The following is a 23340-nucleotide window of genomic DNA, read 5'->3' as shown; positions in this document are numbered from 1 at the left end:
GTGAGCATTTTAGTAACTTTTTCATATACAACATTATCTATTGTAGATAGACCATTAATGACAATACTACCATTTACAAACTACAGTGGCACCACCGCCAGTATTTTGGAGCCATAGTATCGAGATACTACCATAGTACCGGTAAACCGTGTAACCCTCGAAACAAACACCTATTTTACAAGAATAGTGTGAACACTAACCATGTCTATCGGCATAGATTGATTGACGCGATTATGCATTCACAACCAAATAATCCATTATAGAAGTGGTCAAATGTAAATTTACATCATCTATTATTTTAAGTAATAACATTAGTATTTAAGATACTGATCAGAGCAAACTATTTAGAGGAGTGACCCCCTATACATATTGTTTTGACGTCTTTCAGGGGACATCAATTAATTAGGGGGGTCAATCCCCCCCATATTATTATTAATTTTTTTTATTAATTGACATTGCTGAGATGTCCAGAAATTACACAATATTATAAGCAGCATCAACAATAATAATAATACAATTATAGTTATATAATATCATATATAGTTATAATAACTATTCCAGAAATAGTTATAAGTTGTGCTTGTGTAATTGCACATTAAATGGAGTAAACACAGAATGATAAGTTCAATCATGCGCTTAATATGCTTAATTAGTTACTTAATGCTTAGTTAATTACTTAATATTGTGAGGTATGCATTGCTATAACATCTAGCTAAGTGTAAAATACTGATTATTACAAAATTCCATGAATGAAGTTTAGTATCAAGATATTCTTTCTTTTTTTCTGAGGAATTATTAACAAATTCACACAACTTCAGTAAATAAATTTTATTTAAAAAAACACATCACAAATGACATTAAATCTTAATCAATATTTGTTTAACAGTTTAGCACCACAGTAAAATAAAAATGAACAAAGAATAAATTCCCTCTGTGTTGTGCCCCATGGTCTCCTTGCACATATACAAATTTAGTCATTCAGTAGTAAAAATTAAAATAAATTACAGACATTTTCCTAGGACTGTTTGAGTGTTTATGTGGCCTTATACACATTTAAAACTGAAAATGTACTCACTGACAAACAAAACCATTGAGTTATATTTTGATAAATTGGGTTTGAAAGAACCTATTGTAAGTGAAAGGTTCAGGAAGATTTTAGATATGTATTTTACTGATGCTGTTAGTTAATGAGATAATCTGTATGCAAGTTCTCACATACTTTCCTGAAATTCATTGAGATGGTAGAAAGAAAAACTAAGACAGCAGAAAAATAGTGCATATCCAACAATGTGAACATTCCTCATTATGGCAATATCACATCATATGTGTAGTCAATGTGACGCCCATTTACAATCATTATACTGTCAAACAATGCAAATAATATGCAAATAAATAATGTGATAAAAGTTCTAACAAAGTGCTAACCATATGGATGAACAAATACCTAAAGTTACTGTAAAATGGTTTCTAATTATGTGTAATTAGACGTAATCATATATTTAGCATTGTATTATTTTATATGAAGAACCATTGCCTTTGTAGTACTAGAGACATCAAATGTGACTGTTTATGCATTTTTTCACATATTCACATTGGATATAACAAATACCCAGAGAATGATGAGTGGACGTAAGGACCAGCATAAAGTCCTGCTGCTTGCTCTGATGGTAACTGAACATGAACAGTGTCTCCAATGTGTAAGGGCAACACAGCACTCCCTGATGCCTGATCCAGGTAACTTTTCTTGTATTCGTCATATGTATACATAACTGGCTCATTGTTTCTGTATAAACCCACCCATACATTGTTTCCTTTACAATTAACATGGTAGACAAAGTAGTAAATTCCAGGTATTTTGCATGTGAAGATGCCAGTTTGCGAGTTGTAATTATGGTTTCCATTATGCAGAATCTTGTTGAAGACAACAGGTTGTCCAACTGGGGGGAATGGGGTTGTCAGCTGAGCTGTAAATGCAGGCATTTCTAGGCCATGTCTACCAATAACAGCTCCTCCAGGCTTTTCTTTCTTATAACCACCTTTTGCCCCATCAAGCCCAGGACCTGTCTCGGGAAGTATTTGCCCAAAAAACGGAGCTTGAGCAGGAGGTCCAGGTAGCCCAGGTGGGCCAGGAGGACCAGGTATTCCAGGTGGACCATGGGGCCCACCCGGTCCAGGTATACCAGCAGGCCCTGTTGGGCCTGGAAGTCCTGGTTTTCCCTCACCTGGGATTCCAGGTTTTCCTGGTGGTCCATATTCTCCTTTTGGGCCAGGCAGACCAGGTGGACCTATTGGTCCTGCTGGACCCATTAATCCTGGTATTCCCATAGGCCCTGGATGGCCTTTCCCACCTGGAAATCCAAGTTCTCCTTTTGTACCAGGCTTTCCAGGCACTCCAGGCAGCCCAGGTAAGCCTTTGTGTCCACTTTCACCTTTGGGTCCTAATGGACCAGTTAAGCCTCTAGGTCCTGGTTGCCCCAATTCTCCTGGGAATCCTGGCTTGCCAGGAAGACCTGGAGGTCCTGGTTCACCTTTTGGACCTAATAGTCCTTTTGGTCCCAATGCACCACCTTCTCCTTTCGGACCAGGAAATCCAATGCCTCCAGGGGGTCCCATAAGACCTGGAGGACCTGGGAGACCACTTGGCCCTGGCAGTCCAATCATTCCAGGAAGACCGCCATGGCCTTTTTCACCTTTTGGGCCTAGTGGCCCAGGCAATCCACCATGCCCCTTTTCACCTTTAGGGCCAGGATAGCCAGGCTTGCCAAATCCAGGCAAGCCTGGACCCCCAGGCAAACCTATGGGACCTGGCTCGCCCCTTCCACCTGGGAAACCTGGTTTCCCTGGCAAGCCATCTAAACCAGGTTTGCCAAAGCCTGGCAGTCCTGGTGGTCCAATTTGTCCCCTATCCCCAGGTACTCCAGCCAGCCCTGGTTCTCCAGGTGCACCAGGTTTACCTTGCCCCCCAGGAACCCCAGGTAGTCCATTCAGTCCTGGTTTGCCAACTCCTGGTAGTCCTACTTGTCCTGATGGTCCGGGCAATCCTGGAAGTCCCTTTATGCCTGGCAATCCTGGGAGACCAAAACCATTCTCACCTTTTGGCCCTTGGAGGCCAGGGATGCCAGGAAAGCCTTTTTGTCCAGGTTCACCTCGAGGGCCAGGTTGTCCAGGGAGTCCTTGTCCCCCTGGTTTCGCCACACCTGGTAAGCCATGTGGCCCTGGAAGACCTGGAGGTCCTGGTAGTCCTATTGGTCCTTCACCACCAATTGGTCCTAAGTCACCCTTTGGCCCTGGCAAACCTGTACCTCCAGGTTTTCCTGGCAAACCTGCCATACCTGGCTTTCCAATTCCAGGAAGGCCTGGTGGGCCCTGAGGACCAGGTTTACCTGTAGGCCCTGGGATACCATGACCAGGAAGTCCTGGAGGGCCCTGAGGCCCTTGAAGCCCTATTGGACCAGGCTCTCCAGGGGGACCCTTATGTCCTCTTGGAACTGTTTCACCTGAAAACAAGAAGAAAGAATAGAAAAAAGAAAGCATTTCTTTAGAAACAGTCAAATAGGATGTTAAAATGAATGAATAAAAATTACATGGTCAAAAATATATACAGTATTAAATATTTTAATACATAAATAATTCACCAGATGTTTACTATGAACATAGTAAAAATCTGTAAAAATCTGATTAAATCTAATGACAGGTGTTTTTAAGAGGTTCACCCATCAAAATGAACATCACATTTACAGCCTTTACAGTTCATCTAAATTATCCAGGCAAACCTGAGAAAAGAACTTAAAAGAACTTACTAATATTCCATTAAATCTTTAAGTGAACATAAAGTCATGTAGTGTTTAGCAAATTTACCAACCTTTTCCTGCGATGGGTTTGCCCATATTCATGGGAAACTGTGGACGTTCCTTCCCATACTGGGGAAGTAAAGGCATCTCATTTCCAAATGGAAGTTGAGGGATTTCTTTTCCATGATAATGGTGTTGGGGTATTCCCTCGTTGCCATGTGGTAGAAGAGGTAACTGTGGCAGAGGCTGGCGCTTTTGAGGCAATGGTTTGTGTCCATAAAATGACCCTGCATGGATATGATGTAGCAGGCACAAATGCTCCACCAGTACAAACAAGCGGGCAGAGAGGAGAGGCCCAGCCATGTCCTGTTGAATGGAGAAGTTTGTAATTGGTAGGCTTGGAAAAAAGCAGGAAAGTCAGCAGTCAGGCTCCAGATCAAAGGATAGCAAAATCACTTTTAATTTCTTTCTGAAATAGGTCATTGTTGTATGTCTGGTGAAAGAGCTTGTACCCATAAGTTTATTGGCTTGTCTCCCTAACAGAACTAAGCAATCAACAATCAGTAAAAGACTTTAGAGAAACATTTTAACTTACTATGTGGCTGTTCTTATTGCTGAGAAATGTTATCGTCTTTATGGTGGTTACAGTATATAATGGCATAATACTTACTTCATGAACATTTCTGTGACTGGATTGTAGAATATAGAGTTTTTAATTTGTGTCAGTACAATAAAAACAGCATTAAATGGCTTTTTGTTTAATAGCATTCTTCAAAAGAATATGCAGAGTGTTAGGTGTTACACACAAGGAAAAGCACAAGGCTTGTGGATTCCAGATCAATCTTTTTATTGAATCTTTTTCAAGCAATTTCAATGCCTTCTGGTTTATACACTATTTGCCTATTGAACTGTATTGTACCTTTAACTGACAACAAAACAAGGAAATGTCAGTATTTTTGAAACAAAGAAAACAGTATTAGTATAATAAACAGTATAAACATGTTTTAAAGAGTATTTTATGATAGCTCTACCTTGGATCTAGTCATAAGAAACAACTATTGAGCACTGTTCACTATATAGTCTTTATCAAACCATAGTCACATGCAAAAAAAAAAAGATGAAAACAACATTTAACGCTTAAATTAAAAATGTTATCTCTTGAATCTCTTGAAATAATGATACACTGAAGGAAATAATACATTTATTATACTTTAATCTGACCACTAGGGGTCAGGAAATGACTACAAAACAAATACTACACCATCTGACTACAAGAAATCCTGAGCAACCTAAAAACAGCTGAACTTGCCTATACTTATGCTTTGTTTGTTAACACATTCCATTATTATGTATTCAGTGATTTGTGCAGAGACATTTAGAACTTACAAATAATGAATTATCACATCCTATAATATCAAAAAAATATACAAACTTGTAGACAACAACATGATGCCATTTTCTGCCAGTGACACACATGTAAAAATACCCACTGGTTAAGACATCTAACCTACCACTGTGTAACAAATGACTTGATGGGTTTCTTAAGAGCCACATCCTCTAAAGTGCTGTCCTCAAAACTGCAATGAACAGGAAACCGAGCACCCCAGTTGGAAAGCCAACAGCTGTTCTAAAATCCAAAACGTGAGTCTAAACCAAAGCGAGCCCATAATGGAGAGGGCATCCTGCTTTGATTGAGGGTGGAAAATTTGTAAAAGCTGGAATGCTTTTAAAGAATGGGTTTTTGATTCTAATACATACCGACGTATTGGGATCAGCATGTGGGTGGGAGGCCGGAGTCTTGACTCCCTTTTGTGAGCTACTGTAAACAGAGATCTTGATTGATCTAGCATGAATAGAACAAAAAGTATCACATAAACCATTTTTATTGAGATGCTGCCAGCCAGGTTGATTGTGCCTCTAAAGATATAGTTTCCACCTTTTCCATAAATCTGAAACTTCTCCTGTTTATCATCCCTTCATAGCTTACACTAGTCTACATATATTCAGTTCCTCTCACTGAGAGAGCAGACATTTTCTACATACGAGGTCTACATGCGTCACAACTATTCACATTCATTCATTCATTTATTCATTCATTCATTAGTTTCCCTCTTTCAATAGGCACCGGACACAAACCAGACAGCTCTTTTCTCAGAACTAAATTTCATCCCTTGGGCTTACCTAATTTATAACTCCACCCAAAGATTTGTTTTCAGAGGATCTTGTGTCACTCTGTGTTACTGCTGACTTTACGTGCACCCTAGAACTTTTGAAAAACAACTCTGAAAAGGACTGGCAAGTCAGAGTGAATGGCCGTCCAATGTTCGCTGTATCCAAAATGTGTGTGGACATCAAAACAACCTCATTCCACTGGAACTTTTCTTATTTACTGCTGGCCCTGTCTGAAAAATATCAAGTGCTACGGAATATCAAAATCAATAGCTCTCTTTTGCATCCATGATCTTACCACCCAGCATAAATCACAAGGAGATGCGAAAACAATCCCAGAAGAAGCAATTCAGGAGAATTCATTTTCATGGGAAGAATATGGCTCATGAAGGCATCCATTCTGAACCCGACAGTTCATAAACTAGCCCGCTGAATCTTCATGCTTGTTTATCAGATTCACGAGGCTGAAACAAACTTGTTTCCTCTGTTCTGTGTTGGATATTTGAGCATGCCAGTAAAAATCTGTTGTAAGCTTTTGGTGCTGAAACTAAAGGTCAAACAAAAAGTATGCTGAGAAGCGAGTGTCAAAACCACAAGGATAAGCAGGACATAACAACAGCAACCCTACATGTCCAATGCAGATAGCAGGAACTAATGTTTTTCTTCATGTCTTTTTGGCCAAAATTTACAACCGCAGCATTTGTCTGCTTGGTTCCATGCCACTGCTCTGTTATCGCCCTGCCCCGATTCTAATATAATCAAATTTCCATTCCTACTTTTCTGACTGCTTCCAGATGTCTCACTTCTGTTCACAATAAACAAATAAAGAAGAGCATGCTGGGTGTCAACTTCGTAGTTGGAGTTATACACTCAATGTTATTATGGCCTGTTCACCCCTAAAGCCTTATGAGGTCTGCCAATAGCATAAATCAACATATTTATGTTATATAAAATCTAATATTTTAAAATATATATGCACTCTACAAATGCTTGGCTGTTTCAACTCAAATTTGCATAAAATATGGACAAACCCAGCTGCCAAATTCATCCATTAATTTTCCTTCGCCTTAGTCCCTTTATTCATCAGGGGTCACCACAGCGGAATCAACCGGCAACTTATCCAGCATATGTTTTACACAGTGGATGGCCTTCCAGCTGCAAGCCAGAAACATCTATACACACTCATTCACACACACTACGGCCAATTTAGTTTATTCAAATGACCTATACCCCATGTATTTGGACTGTCGGGGAAACCGAAGCACCCAGAGGAAACCCACACCAACATGGGGAGAACATGCAAACTAATTCAGCTTAAGACTCAAACCAGCGACCTTCTTGTTGTGAGGTGACAGTGCTAGCCTCTGAGCCACCATGTTGTTAATTACAAATATTATCATTAGTCTAATGTTTTTTTTATTGGTGTTTGGTTTGATATCTTGCATAATGTCCAATGATATAAAAAAATTAAATAACTTTAAAGTGCATCTCCAAATGCGACATAAAAATAAGGGCTTGTGCGGGATATGAACCCAGCACTTTTTCTTTCTTTCTTTTTTGCATTGAGACAGTTTCACACTTTCTGTGTTCTTGAAAATCCTGTTCATATCAAGAAAAAAAATGTTCTTGTTCTATACCCTGCTCTAAAGTCTTTTCCTAAAAATTTAACTCTGCCTGTGTCATTAGTAGGGACAGACAGAATGTGCGGACATTTTTTGCTATTTCTGCTGAGAATTTTGTAAAAAAAAATCTGCGGATTTATGTGGAATAATTTCGGGAGTATAATATATGAAATAAAAAATAATACCCTTTTTAACTTTTATTTAATGTTTACAATGCAAATCCATCTAGAGCCACTTATTTGGTAAACAAAGCAAGTCTCTTATATAATATATCTACTAAGAGACAGAAAATATTACTTTACAAACTGTATTGTAAATGAATCAAATGAACGTTTTCATATTAGTCAGTATTATTATGAAATTAGTATTAGTCGAAAGTAATAAATATAAATAAATACAGTAAATAAATAAAAAGTAAATAAATAGAATCAATGATGGGCCAAAAATCTGCAGAAATCTGCGGATTTCTGCATCCGCAGATTCCTTTTGGGCTAACTCATTAAGTAATAAATGTTTGTTATCAAGGCTGTGAGTTCAATTATCATTAAAGAAGACCTATTATGCAACAATTACAGTTTAAACAGTTGTCTGGCAACAGAGAATATAATCAGCTTCTAATGGTAAAAATGTATTCATTTTATATTTTATAAACACTTCATAAAAACAGTCTGCAGAAACACTTTGATTGACATTCTCCTTTTGTCATCAGAGGGGGAAAGCCCAGCCCATTGGTGACAATCTTTCACTCATTAGCACAGGACTTTAGTCTTGTTTTTGAATCTGCCACTATGCTGACACACAGGCATTTGAGCTCCGCCAAAGTCCATTTAAGGCAAGTTATTTCACTTGGCAGCCATCTTTGAAACGCCTTTCGGGCAGTATGCTCGGGCCTTCTGTCTGAATGGGGAAACATCAAATTCTCTAAAACTGTTTGCCAGGCTTACGATTACATAATACATTTGGAATCACCATTAAAATTAAACAACATCTGTCTCTTAAGTTTCGTTTCTAAAAGTGCAAATCAAACAAAATCTGCATATTTTCAAGTTGCCCGAGCTAATGCGCATTTAAAAGGAATGAGATCACGACACCAACCTCATTTACGGCCATTCTACACATTGTCATCCTCTGAATAATGATCATTGGATCGCACTGCTCTTCTGAAGTAATTCACAACTTGGTCCTGATGGCGACTCTTTGTTTACAAGTTTGTGGGGCGTTTGAGTAGATGCTGTCATGTGATATGCGTTTGACAGGACACCTCATGTTTGTTTCATACAGATTACAAAACCAGAAAACATTTGTTATCAAGTACACTTGGTTCATTTTAAAGTACAGATTTAAAGCTTTATGTGGATATATTTCTTATGTCTGTGAAGCAAGTATTTGCTGAGATTCTTGTGCGTTTGTTGAACAACAAACTGTAGTAAAGCACACATCTGGCCTGAGCTTTTCCCCGGAGAAACGGCAGTCTATAGCGATCGATGATTGGCTCCTGTACTAGTAGGCGGGGCTTCATTCGCCATATTGACCTTTCAAATTTTTACAAGTGACACGTCTTGTGCATTCTATAGTCTTTGGTTCCGCCCTCTTTTGAAAGTGCACAATCTCATTTGAATTTAAAGTGACAGTCACCAAAACGGCACAGTTAAGATCAAAACCTGATAGCACTGTTTTAAAGAGTTATAAAATATTATTTGTGGGGTATTTTGAGCTGAAACATACACAAATCTGGAGACATCAGAGACTTATTTACATCTTGAAAAAAGGGGCATAATAGGTCTCCTTTAAATGCATAAACTGATAAAATGTGTAACTTAAGTGCTAATAATGTCTGCAAATGAGTAAAAAAAAAGGTCAGTTTAGGGTGCTGTTTTTTCAAAATGCTGACAAATAGATTCATGATACAGTATTCTGGAGCTGCTGTTTCAGGTCTGGCTACTGAATTTGAGGAGCTTTAACGGTGCTTTACTGTCAGCATGACGGTGATAATGAGGTGCCGACAGTAAACAGGAGAAGATGCCAGAAGACACACATATATACACACACAGGTTTGACGAAATGTGTATTATTTAATGAAAATCCCAACCTGGACTGTTTTATGCATGACTAACTATAATTGAGACTTGGTGTTCAACGACTCCTAGAAACCTAGAAAAAGCAAATGTATTGTGAGAAATCAACAAAAACCCAACAAAAGATGTAGTCCACTTATTTTATTTTCTGAGGAAAATGTATCTGTTATGTTCATCACAACATATCATGTTTATCTGTGAACTGTCATTCTGACTTTCATCTGATAACTGAAATTCAGACATACGCTGTAATTCTATACATACATTCTGTATTTTTTTGGTCAAATCAGGATTTTCTTCAGTACATTAAATTTTGGATGGCTTTCACCAAACCCTATTGTATAAGCCTAGAAAACTTGGAATATACAACGTGCCACATTGAACCATTCTTTGAAAACCATTCTTATGATACTCCATTCGTTTCCTGTAAAATCTACAGTAACTAAATGTAAATCAATTACAGCAAAAGTACTGTATTTACATTTACAGCACCATTTATCTCGCTTCATATGTACTGTATTTACAGAATTGTATGTTTATCATTACTATAAAATATACAGCACTTTTCGCAAAGCAACTAAAATACAGCAACATACTGCATAACTGTCCTACAGTAAAATACAGTCCATAATGCAGTTAAATACTGCCTCATTCATTCGTTTTCTTTCGGCTTAGTTCCTTATTTATCAGGGGTCGCCACAGCAGAATGAACCGCCAACTATTCTGGCATATGTTTTACGGAGCAGATGCCCTTCCAGCCATAACCCACTACTGGGAAACACCCATATACTCTTATTCACACACACTCATATACCATGGCCAAATTTGTTTATCCAATTCACCTATGGCGCATATCTTTGGACTGGAAGAAACCTGAGCAACCGAAGGAAAACCACGCAAACACGGGGAGAACATGCAAACTCCACACAGAAATGCCAACTGGCCCAGCCGGCACTCAAACCAGCAACCTTCTTGCTGTGAGGTGACAGTGCTAATGTTACTGACTCTGTCCCAGTCATTCTCCTCACTGGCCAGCAGAGGTCACCATCCCTGGACTTTTAAGCATTACATCATTCATCTAAACTGATTGTGCACACACCTGAACTGAATCTAGTTAACGACCCACGCTTCCTATATAAGCCACACTCAAACACCAGTTCATCGCGAAGTCTTGTTTAGCCCTGGCCAGCATTACTGAGCGGTCTTTCCTGGCTGATCTTCTGAGAATAACCCTGGACTGTTTCTGACTCAGAGTTGCCTTCTGCCTGCCCACGACCCTTGCTTTATACACGGACTCTGAACCACGCTGATTGCCCTCGACCCAAGCCTGTCTAACGGATTCTGAACCACTCCGCCTGCCACTGATCTATGCCTGGTAAATCACTCTGTCTGTCAGCCGCCAGCCCCAAGACCATTATTGATTACTGTTGATGTGTGTTCACACTTTAGTGCGTATTGGATGTTTGTGTTTGACTGACTAATAAATACTGCATAATGGATCCCTCCGTGTCAGTCTCCACGTTACAGCTAACCACTGAGCCACCATGCCACCCTAATATACTGTCTAATTTACAAAAACACAGTGTAGCTATGCATTACTATAAGCAAAACCTTTTTTACCCAAAAAACAAGAAAAGAAACATGGTAAGTACCTATAAAAGTCTACATAATGTAATATGTATATTATTTTTATATAAGGCTATAGTTCGAAATACTACTGACTTACAGTAAACTCTTTGCGCATTGAAGTCAGAAATTTTTGGATTTGTATTTTATCCGGAAACCTTGCTCATGTGTATTTAATCTATTGTCAAAAAAACAAATGCAAGGCAAAGTGAGCTACCGAGCAAATTGGTCGCATCAGAAAAGTTGTCCATATGGAGATATATATTCAGAGCAAACATATTTGATTACAGATTATGGACATTGGTAAGGTGTTTTGTGGTATTTATTTGATGTTGTACAAAGAACTGCATGAGAACTCATTTATTTGGTGATAATTTAAACATCTTTAGTGTGAAAACGAACACAAATTGTTGCTGTCATACAGCCTCATATCCTCCATTTTACCTAGTACCTGCAGTCAATCATATCGAAGTACGTTTTTGTGGTTTCACAAAACTAGGCTGTATCACATATTCCTAATGCATTTTACAATCTGCCATTCCTGTATTCAGATGAGAGGGTTAAAACAGGACATAAAATAGTCAATTACTATATTATGTTAATTTGTTGAAGTAAAATCTAAATGACATTATAAGTGGATATCTGAGAAGAGTACAAAATAATTAAAAGTGAGCTTGTGACCCTGTTTTGGTGATATTAAGTACAATGGTGTTCTTGCTCATGTGATATTGTTCAAATACACTGAGGTCGAGTTGCAGCGGAATGTAGAATCAGCTGACAGAACGGACTGAGAGCCAGAACTGCTGTAAAACACATTCTCTCGCTCGCTCAGTAACACGCTCGCTCTCCCTCGCAGGGAAGTGTTTCATGTACCATATGTTTTAGTCCGGGGGGAATAAGAGATTTCGGGCAGTATATTAACGACGATGAGGTAGCAGAAAGCCACCCTTTCTCCTCTATTAAAACCAAATGGGTGCCCATTGGTGCCTTAAAAGGAAAAATACTTATTTTTATACTTTTATCATTTTATTAGGAAAAGCCATGGCAGACCTTTCAAAGGAAGTCATATATTTGTATCTCAAGCAATTGGTACCAAAGCTGTTCATTCAAATGTACTGGGGTAGTTTTGGGAGCTCAAATGCTGTAATAAAACAATACAAAATTATATAGATGAAACAACTTTTATATTTAAAGGGCACCCAGGTAACCCCTTTTTTCAGATTTAATATGAGTCTTTTGTGTCCCCAGAATCTGTCTGTAAAGTTTCAGCTCAAAACACCCATCAGATTTTTATTATACCTTTTATAAGATTCTATTTTATACATTTTTGCACCAGGAGGCTGTTTTGTTGTACTGCGCCTTTAAGGCTAGTCCTCCCCGCCCACTGTTTCTATGTGCCTTTCTGCATGCCTTAATCTCCTCCATCGGCTGCGTCAGACAACAAACAGACATAAAGGAAGCAGATCTCACATAGCGTTTGTGAGAAATACTACAGTAAGAACTTTACCAATTGGGATTTGACGCATTTGTTGTGTTAAGATAAGTCAACTTAACAATGAGTCGCACACAATGTTTTTACAAAGTTTATGCGCACATACACAGATACACACACACACACACACACACACACACACACACACACACACACACACAGACAGAGCGCGCGTTTAGCTTTGCACTCTTTTTGCACGCATATGTGATAGGATACAGGTTAATCTCCACTGCTGTATGGATATCTGTTATGTTAATAAACAAAATAAACCTGATTTAATGTCCACAAACCGGGATTGAAGCACCTTCCTTTATAATTGTTCTGACACGCGGCTATGCTGATAAAGTAAAGCTGAAGTGAATCTCTGTAATTCATTACACACATGCTCTGTTTTAAAACATTTTAAACTTGTAAAACTCACTCTTCTTGATCACATTTGATGATGATTGATGATCCTAGAAAACTGAACAGACCTTTTATTCCCAGTTGCTTTGCGCTCGTCCTCTCTTGTTGATATGATTATACACGTGACTACCGGGACATGTTAATACGCGCAGCTGTCAATCAATTTGGTGGAGGGTGGACCGCACTCCTATGTAAAATTGCGGTCGGTCTGAAAACCGATCCAATTGGTCCACCGTTTTTATGTTGATAAATTGAAAAAAAAACACTGGGTGTGTTTATATCACCCTAATATGACGGTCTATACACTATACCTATACATATGTCTGTCCAAACAGCTTGAAAAGTAGATTTTTCACCATAGGTGCCCTTTAAGGCATGTTTTGTAAAATCAACAATCAGTTTGTATTCATTGTCATGTGTGGATGTTCAAAAGCCAAACTTGAGACCAGTGTGTTGCATTTTTACATTTTCTAAATATTTTATTCTCTGTGATTTTCCTCATGGGGAACAAAAAAATACACACACACGCACGCACACACACACACGCACGCACACACGGACACACACAACCAAAAGACCTTGTTAAGTATCATTTTTAAGCGTTATAGCATGAATTATGTGGACACAAGGCATGTCCTCATAAACAAACTTAGCATTGTCATACCCGCTTAATACCCATATCATTATTAATTTTATACAAAGTTGTGTCCTTGTAAACTGCATAAATAAGCACACACACATGCACACACACACATAATTATATATAATATAACTTGATTTAGGTTTACCTAAATAAGACAATATATATGTTGGTTTTAAATGGTAATTTATGTGTTTTATCATTTCTTTATGATTTGTTTTTTATTTTTAGTAAAAAAAGATATAATTAAATTAGAATAAAATATATTTTTTTAATTTGTTGCACAGATAAAGTTCTCATCAAGAGAATGGGACAGACACACACCATTATTAGCTCCATTTTGGTGTTCAAAATCATCATTAATTTTTTAATTAGGTTTAATTTTCTCAGAGTTCTTGTTTGGTGCTAATATATGGCCTCAGATGACTCTCGTTGTTTGAGCGGGACACCACTGATGCGGGTGATTTATGTCACTGCAAACACATGTCAGGATCAGAGGTGTGCCGATGTCTTTGTGAATGTATGTGTCACATTCCAAGCCTAGTTCCCTAGTTCTGCACATGCTCAGAGACGAGTGGCTTTCAGCCTTCACACCGTCTCTACACTTTTGTTCTGTCAGTTCTTCCACTGTGGGAACCAAAAAGAGGCCTGGCTAAACTTCAAGGCACTACAATACAGGGCTTTTTAATGATTTGTGTGTATTAATCTTTTTTTTTATTCACAATATGTGAAAATCTTTAAAGAGCCCCTATTATGGGTTTTTGAAAATGACCTTCTATGCAGTGTGCAACACAGCTATAAGTGAATGAAAACATCCAGCTGAGGCTTAAATCTGAAAGTGCAGCTTGTTTAAAATATATAGATTTTTTTAAATAAAAGATTCAACTCAGAGTTCTTTAAATGATTTGTCATTCGTTCAGATCTTTTGCCTCTTCGTATTGATGTTGACACAAACAATACCAATTCCATTCTGTGCTGGATCAGGTAATCTGATCTTCAAACACTAGCAAAGTGCAGGTGTGTGTGGGACTGATCATGACTGAAGATGAGTGAACATTAATAAGTGAACGTTCTGGTGATTAATGCAATAATCTACCCTGCAATGGGGGGTTTGTTGGCCATTTGTTAAAGGAAGGATCAGAAAAAACTATTGATGTATGGGACTTTGTTAGAGCTTGACAGGAACTTTTTGCCACTGTGTTGATTAATACTAAATGTGTGTCGTTGTTTTTACATATGATTAAGAATAAAGCAATATGCTGGAGTTTAACCGCATCGCTTTAATGCATTCCTGCATTGGGCTCTCACATACTCTGCACTCTGTGCTACTTCAACAATATTGATAAGCCGTGGTGGCCATTTCTCTCTGTCTCACGCTGAATGAAGTTGACCAATTGCAACAGACTGGGTCATCGCACCAATCAGCGCAGATTAGCTTCGCGCTAAGAAAGTGTTTAGGAACAAATGAATTGCTGAAAGAATCATTTGGGAGTTGTTGGGATAATTAGGTAAAAAAAAATGCATATTACAAGACATATTACAAATAGTTTTTTGACCTTGCATGCATATCAGCCTGTTGTTGGAGACCGCCAAAACCAAAAGATGACCTTTTTTAATGCTTAATAGGGGCTCTTTAAACCAACATGAAAAATAAAAAAACAATACCTTCTCAGAGTAGATTTCAGGAAACAAGATTTGCTTGTACCATGGCTGTTTTAAAAAGTTTTCAAATGTCAATGCATTTTTTTTTTTTTGCATTTAGATTGAAAGTTCATTTTGCCAAAGTTCATTTATTCATCACCGAAGAATAGTGAGTAAGTGCATTTGCACATCAAAATCATGTAACTTTCTCTCAGAATTGTGACTATTGTAAGTCTATAGGATTTCCATAAGAGTCTCTAGGAGTTAGCGTCTCACAATTCTGCCTTTTGTTTATATATATATATATATATATATATATATATATATATATATATATATATATATATATATATATATATATATAAATTTTTTTGCTTGTTTGTTTATTTTAGGGGCATCCGCTGCGTAAAACAGATGCTGGATAAGTTGGCGGTTCATTCCGCTGTGGCGACCCCAGATTAATAAAGGGACTAAGCTGACAAGAAAATGAATGAATGAAGGTTTATTTTAGAATTGCAACATTAGTTTTTTTTTCAGAATTCTGACCTTATGAGTTTACACACTTCTAGCTTTTTTCACATAATTGTGAGTTTACAATATATTTATGCATTCCTTAGCTTATTTCTCTCAGATGCAATGTTTTTTTCTAATTAGTTTATAGTTATACTGTATACATATTACTTATTTTTCTCAGAATTGCTATTTTAATGCACATTCACAGTAAATTCTGACTCAATAGTTTTAAAATACCAGTGGTTTGATTTCTGAACCCATGACTCATGCAGAATCGATAAGATCAAACAAAGCAATGAAAATTATAAAATGATAAAAGAATGCATATTATACAGATGCATGTTCAATATTTGAGTAAAAAAGTCTAAGTAGAATGTTATTTTTGTTTTATTTTGCATAAAATAACAAAAAAGTGCTTTATTTCCTTTATATTAAATTCTTTAAGCGCAAAACCAATGTTTTAACTTAAGTTAGGAAATACTTAAGTTAAGAAATAAATATTTGGTTGTGATGGTTCGATCACAACAATGAAAACATTTGTAATTCAGATTGCTATTTAGAGGGAAAATGTTCTAAATTATTCATTCATTCATTCATTCTCTTTTCGGCTTAGTCACTTTAATCTGGGGTCGCCACAGCGGAATGAACTGCCAATTTATCCAGCATGTTTTACGCAGCGAATGCCCTTTGCAACCCATCTCGGGGAACTCAATCACACGCATACGCTACGGACAATTTAGCCTACCCAATTCACCCATTCCGCATGTCTTTGGACTTGTGGGGGAAAAGCAGAGTACTTGGAGGAAACCCACACAAACACGGGGAGAACATGCAAACTCCACACAGAAACGTCAACTGACCCAGCCAAAACTCGAACCAGCGACCTTCTTGCTGTGTGGCGAACGTTCTACCCACTGTGCCACCGTGCAGCCGTTCTAAATTATAATATTATTATTTTTTAAAAATGGAAGAAATTTTATCAGACCTTTATAGAATAAAACTACTTCTACCTTTATAGAATAAAATTTTACTCACACACTGTACATATAATACACAAAATCTCTGTTACACAGTATCCTGAGCTTTTCCAGTAGACATAATAAATGCATAAATTGTTGATTAGCCCTGAGTCTTGTCAGCATTGCAAATATCTGCCGTCTAAGAAACCAAATCTCAAAGCTAAGCCAAACCCCTCTTTAACCCAATGGGCCGCCACATTTTGGTGTTCGTGTTTCAGTACGACGTTGATTTGACATGAGAAACTCCTGCCAGAGAAGACTTGAAATTCTATATTCCAAAATGGAGAAGTAAATAGCTTTTGGTCTCCACATAGAGGTCAGGACAATAGCAGCATTCATGATGCCAATTACACCTTCAAATTGCTGGAATAAAACAAAAATCCTAATAATACGTAGTCACAATGAAATTTCTCTGGAATGAAGCGATCTGAAATCCTTCAAAATCTCAACAAGGCCTACTTTCCCTTTTATTTCCTTAGTTTCCTATTTGTGTAAGAGAGCACGGCTTTCATTCAGATCAGAAACAAAGTTATAAAGCATCAATCTGATAATAGCCGGAGGGAACTGAAGAAGGAACATTCACAGGTCATGGCTTCGTCTGCAACTGGTTAATGAATCAAAGGAGAAGTTACAAATAATGGAAGAAAAAGAGACAGCAGGGATACGAAGTTCATAACAAGATAAAAGTTACTCTGTAGCTAAATAAATAATAATAAAATATGAACAAAGTCTAATGATATGCTTTCTGGCTCGATCGGGATCAGTTTGAACTATTCTTATGACATTGTTGAGAACAGTTTAATCAATGGTACTTAAAAATATTCAATTAAACAATATGATAATTTAATAAATAAGTATAGTTTATTGGGTAACAGGCCTGTAGCCAGCCTGGTGAAAGGGGTGGTTCTTTTTTCTCAAAAAGTGGACCTTTTTGCAGTTATTCGCCTCTATTTCTATTTATTTATAAGATTTAAATGCTGCATGTTAGTGACATTTTAAACACTATTTTTATTAGCTTATCGGGTGGTCTTCATGACCACACTTTTTAATGATTTAGAATAAAGAATATTTATTGAAGATTTAGAATAAAGAAGAATGAAAAAAAATAGAACTTTATTACATCATGTATCATTAGAAAAAACTATAATAATGTAGAGTTTTATGATTTTTCGAGCCTCTCTGTAAAAAAGTACACTTGAAAATTCATGGATAACAACAATAGCTAAATTACCACTCAAATTCATTTTAATATGGGCTGCTTTTGGTGCTTCACACCTTTTTACGGGTCAATTTTGTTTCAAGAATTTAATAAAATTTGAATTGTAAACATTTACATTTAACAACAATACAGTAGTTCAGCAGTAAAGGATGACGTCACTTATGTCAGATTGTGTATTTTCTTGCACAACTGGATGATGTCTCATGAAAAATAATTGTTTTGCATTGGCCAAAACTGATTAGCTAAAGTCACACCAAAGCGACAGCCAAAAGAGGATTCTACTTGGTCTCTTTTTCGAACTTTATTTTCAGTTTATGATAGAACATAGGACAAATGAGGACAAATGAGCTCATGTATGGGACAAATTCTGGACCTTTGGCTACGGTCCTGGTTAATATATTGCCAGCATTAAAATCATTAAGGAGCTGCAACTGGAATATATGAAGCCTATTTTCACCACAGGATTAATAAAATATAAATAAATATTTATTAATATTATTACATCTTGTAATTCTTACTTTGTTTACTTCTTGACTTTGCTTATATCTCACAATTCTGAAATTTTTACTTCAGTATTCTCAGTTTAAATCGTGCAATTACTTTTTCAGCATTGTGATTTCAATGTGAGTTAATATAGGCCTCTTTCTTTAATTCTTGCTTTCTTTAAAGAGTTTATATTTTGTAATTCTGACTTTTTTTCTTAAGAATTCTTCTATTACGTCTCACAATACATTTCCCATCAGAATTTTGACTAAGTTAATAGGAGTTTACATATTCACAATTAAATCACATTTTTATTTTATAATTTTAAGCATTTGTAGGATTTTTTTCCACAATTCTAACATTATTTATTGCAATTCTGTTTTTTACCTCTAAATCCAGAATTCTCATTTCGCCAATCAGATTGTTTTTGCTCCGAATGAATCTGAATTGAACTTTATTTCACATTTAGAAGCTTCCAGAAGAATATAAAAAAGTATAATCAAACTTCCTAATATTTACAAATATAAAATTTCCAAAACACTTAACAATCCTGTTTTGAAAGCACTGTAATAACCACCATCGATCTAAACCAATATGGCAATCCTTATTACAAACACAGCTTCTACACAAAATAACATCTTCTGAATCCAGACATACAGCATCCCCGATCAAATTACATTGACAGTTTAATCAATCTAGTGATCAGTGTCTGGCACAGAGTAGAAAAAAAACGGTAGTTTTTTCAATATATTTGGACCAGAGAAACAGATGAAGAGGGAAAGGGAAGGAAAAAGAGCTCTGCCTGGTCTTGTGCCCGCAGGAATGACTTTTCTGAACATCCAACACTGATCGCTGTAGGAAGCAGGAAAAAATGGCAGGGCTCAGAGTCATGCCCGGTGCCAGGAAAATCAAAGTGAAAGTAAAGTGAATGTGGCTCTAGAACCATACAAAGCCCTTGAGCAGAGCTTGAGAAAGACTCTTGCACATCAGCAGGTGCGGCATGAAGCAGGATATGAGCTAGATTGATTCTGCTGCGCGACTTTATATTCAATCCAAAGTCAAAATCAAAATTTGTTTAAAGGATTGGATAACCACTTGAGTTTGTTGAGTTTGTATATTATAATATGGATTAGTACAAAAACAAATATATTTGTTTAGTAAATTTATTAAGTATAAATTTAGAACCAGGTTTTGCTTAAATTATCATTAATGAATCAGTACTGACTTTATATTTAATCTAAAGTCAAATCAAAATTTGTTTAAATGATTAGATAAACACTTGAGTTTGTTACTAATCCATAAAGTCTAAAAGGTTATATACAGTTGAAGTCAGAATTATTAGCCTCCTTTTCCCCCCTAATTTCTGTTTAATGGAAAGAAGATTTTTTCAACACATTTCTAAACATAATAGTTTTAATAACTCATTTCTAATAACTGATTTATTATATCTTTGCCATGATGACAGTACATAATATTTGACTTGATATTTTTTAAAACATGTATATTCAGCTTAAAGGGCAATTTAAAGGATTAACTAGGCTAATTAGGTTAACTAGGCAGGTTGAGGTAATTAGGCAAGTCATTGTATGGTTTGTTCTGTAGACAATTGGAAAAATATATAGCTTGAAAGGGGCTAATAATTTTTACCTTAAAATGGATTTAAAAAAATTCAAAACTGATTTTATTCTTGCCGAAATAAAACAAATAAGACTTTCTCTAGAAGAATTTTTTTATCGGAAATACTGTGAACATATCCTTGCTCTGATAAACATCATTTGGGAAATATTTAAAAGACAAAAAAGGGGGCTAATAAATCTGACTTCAACTGTATATCTTAAATAAACAAATAAAATTTCTAAATAGTAGATTATAAGGTTTCCATTTCTTTTGAATGACAAATAATGAATTTTCCAATAGCATTTGAATAAATATTTAATATATATTAATATATGTAAAACATAGTAGTACATATTAAAATAACATGAAATGTATGTAAAAGTAATTTACCAAAAAGTTACTGAAAATTCATCATTTGTCCATAATGCATAAAATGTCTTAATATTTTTAATTATTTCATATTTTATTACAAACACCTTAAGTTTTATTACATTTTTAGGGTATTATACTAAATTTACATAACTTTAACATCCACAAATATGATATTATTTTTGTTCATTATATTTCTAGTATTAAATTAGGACCAATAATTGAAGAGTTCGGATGCAAAAACCTCTAAGTGCCATCTGAAATTTCCATCAAAAATGAACATTTGTTTATGTTGAGATATTTCACTTTCAAGACCAAGAAAAGGACTTATTCTTTGCCATAAAAGTAATATTACTGAACATACACACAGGAGCCTGATAAAAATGATCATTTTAGAAGAAAATTACAGATGGCATTTAGAGATTTTTGCATCTGAACTCTTCAATTGTTCAAATACCAATTTTTTTTAAATTTAGGTTTAATTTAGGAACAATATAAAATTGGACAATTGCTACAGAAATCCCATAATTACTCATATTTTATTAAAAATCACAATTTTAGGATGAATGAATAAAAAAAATGCATGATGTAACATCAATTTACATACCACCTTTTGTGCAGTGATTTTCATATTCTATTACACACCCTAATTTCATTACAGCTTTAAGATATTTTACAAAATGTATTATTAATTTCCCAAAAACTGGTTGCCAAGAACAAAATATATTTGTTTAGTATATTTATTGAGTATAAATTTAGAACCAGGTTTTGCCTAAATTATCATTAATGAATCAATACTGAAATCAAGAAATAGAGCTGGAATTAGAATATAAAAGAAAATTATTGCAGTTTTTAAAATTATTTGCCAAAAAAAAAGCAACATGATCATAATATTAATATAATTCTGAAATATATTTGAGGGACATTAAAATGTTTTACACTCTAGCATATGAGTATTTTTTTTTAATTAATATATTTAGAAAAAAAAAAAAATCTCCACAATGAAGACAAATCCTAAAATGATGGTTAATGCATAAAATAATAAAGCTATAATGACACATGAAATATCTAATAATTTACACACTCCCATTCAGATCAACATCAATTTGTTTATCAATTTTATTTCCTGTTCATGCCCACATTATACACGTACAGCACTCACCTCTCTCTCTTTCTCTCTCTCTCTGTCTCTGCCTCTGTTTTTCTATCTCTCTCTGAGTGAGAAGTGAAGGAAGAAGATCCAGAAGACAGAAGCAGAAATTTGGTTCAGGGCTTCATGCTTTCCACTTTTATGGGCAGGTAGGAGGAGCGAGGCAACTTCTCAAAGGAGGTGGGCAGAGGGGGGAAAGAAAGAGAGAGAGAGAAAAACGAAAAAGAACGAGAGAAAAACGATCACGTCAGCCTCCGCCCAGCTTTAGGTTTAGAGTTAACAGTCACACACAGTAGCCGATGTTTATTCAGGCCACTTTAAGGGTAATTAAAGAAAATTTCTTTGACTCACAATGAAACTTAAAAGAATATTTCAATCAAAATGATTGACATTTTTAAGTGAACAATCCCTTTAAGGTTAATAATGTGTTTTCTATTGTCATTTACATTTGCAAATGCTTGTTGCCTTTTTTTCTATTCTCCATTTGTGGTATTCCAAAAAAAATGCTGTATGGGATATTTCAATGCAATACAAAGCCAACCACTGGGTTAATTTTTAGGGGTTCAAGCCTAGTGCTTCAGCCCTGTTGTAATTTTTAGAAAACTCCAAAGGTCACCTTTCTGCCCTAAAACTGATGAGACACACCAAACCTTAAGTTGTAGAGACTTGAAACTTTGCCAGATGGTAGTTCAATTCAATTCAGTTTAGGTTTATTTGTAGCACTGTTATGATCACCAGTGATCACCAAGCGGCTGCAGAACACTGGTAAATGCACAGATTGCATAGAACTACAAATCTGCCATTATATGGACTACAAGTCATGTCATGCACTGCACACACACACCGGTTCCTAATCTTATCTGATTGCAAAAACAGTGCACTTGAAAATACAGTGTCTGATTTTTTTCTTGTTTATAAAGAATATGCAGTAAAGAGTAGTGAACAAAGGACTATGATTTCACTGACATCTGGAACATCTTTTAAATAATCTATCTTTATGTTGGAATCAAGGTCAATGCAAAGTCTGTGTTTTCTCTCACAGTGTCTTGTCGTCTTCATAGCATTTCTGTCATTTGGTTTCACCTCTCATGAAACTGCAGTGTAAATCAGCAGTGGAGCTAAACATGTGGTGATCTACTTCTATGAATGCAGAGTTTATACAATATTTCATGATAAAAGGACTCATTCCACAGCCTGCTGATTTAGCAGAATTGCTTGAATATATTCTGTTTGAAGACTAAAGAGAAAGAATTGAATTCTGAAACTTGCAGGATATGTTTATAGCATAATCTCTTTATATAGCATTATCTCTTATATGTCTGAAATCAAGGACATTTTATTTCTCAGTTTATATCCCATTAAAAACGGTCTGAATTTTAATTATTCATGATGATGCAGCAAAAAAAAAAAAAAGGTTTACCTATTTGTAAAACTTCACAAGTTAAAATCACAGAGCAGTGCAGCTATTGTCTTTTATGTATTTCAATGTTTTGTTTATGTAATTATTTG

At 35.9% G+C, this 23340-nt stretch overlaps 1 protein-coding gene across 3 annotated transcripts; it reads right to left on the bottom strand.

Moving 5' to 3' along the window:
* Window positions 1-813: 813 nt before the first annotated feature.
* col8a1b (collagen, type VIII, alpha 1b) lies at window positions 814-21930 on the bottom strand. 3 transcript variants are annotated; one of them, XM_056447986.1, is made up of 4 exons: window positions 21844-21924; window positions 5550-5634; window positions 3863-4157; window positions 814-3497 (listed from the first exon to the last, which is right to left on the bottom strand). In XM_056447986.1, the coding sequence occupies exons 3-4, from the start codon at window positions 4152-4154 to the stop codon at window positions 1588-1590; spliced, it is 2202 nt and encodes a 733-aa protein (XP_056303961.1). In that variant the 5' UTR covers window positions 4155-4157; window positions 5550-5634; window positions 21844-21924; the 3' UTR covers window positions 814-1587. The 3 variants fall into 3 exon arrangements, with proteins under 3 accessions (XP_056303961.1, XP_056303963.1, XP_056303962.1); XM_056447988.1 differs by having other exon boundaries at window positions 5550-5610; window positions 21844-21922; XM_056447987.1 differs by lacking the exon at window positions 5550-5634 and having other exon boundaries at window positions 21844-21930.
* Window positions 21931-23340: the final 1410 nt, after the last annotated feature.

Source organism: Danio aesculapii, chromosome 22 (genome assembly GCF_903798145.1).
Source record: "Danio aesculapii chromosome 22, fDanAes4.1, whole genome shotgun sequence".
In the NCBI taxonomy this organism is placed as follows: domain Eukaryota; kingdom Metazoa; phylum Chordata; class Actinopteri; order Cypriniformes; family Danionidae; genus Danio; species Danio aesculapii.
This window is presented reverse-complemented; position numbering and strand designations above follow the sequence as displayed.

What these genes read in the sequence shown, in the direction of transcription:
- col8a1b (XM_056447987.1), bottom strand. Translation starts at nt 4,154, where the DNA reads ATGGCTGGGCCTCTCCTCTCTGCCCGCTTGTTTGTACTGGTGGAGCAT. An exon ending in CAAACCCATCGCAGGAAAAG is followed by an intron (nt 3,498 to 3,862) that starts GTTGGTAAATTT and finishes TCTTGTTTTCAG; the next exon opens with GTGAAACAGTTCCAAGAGGA.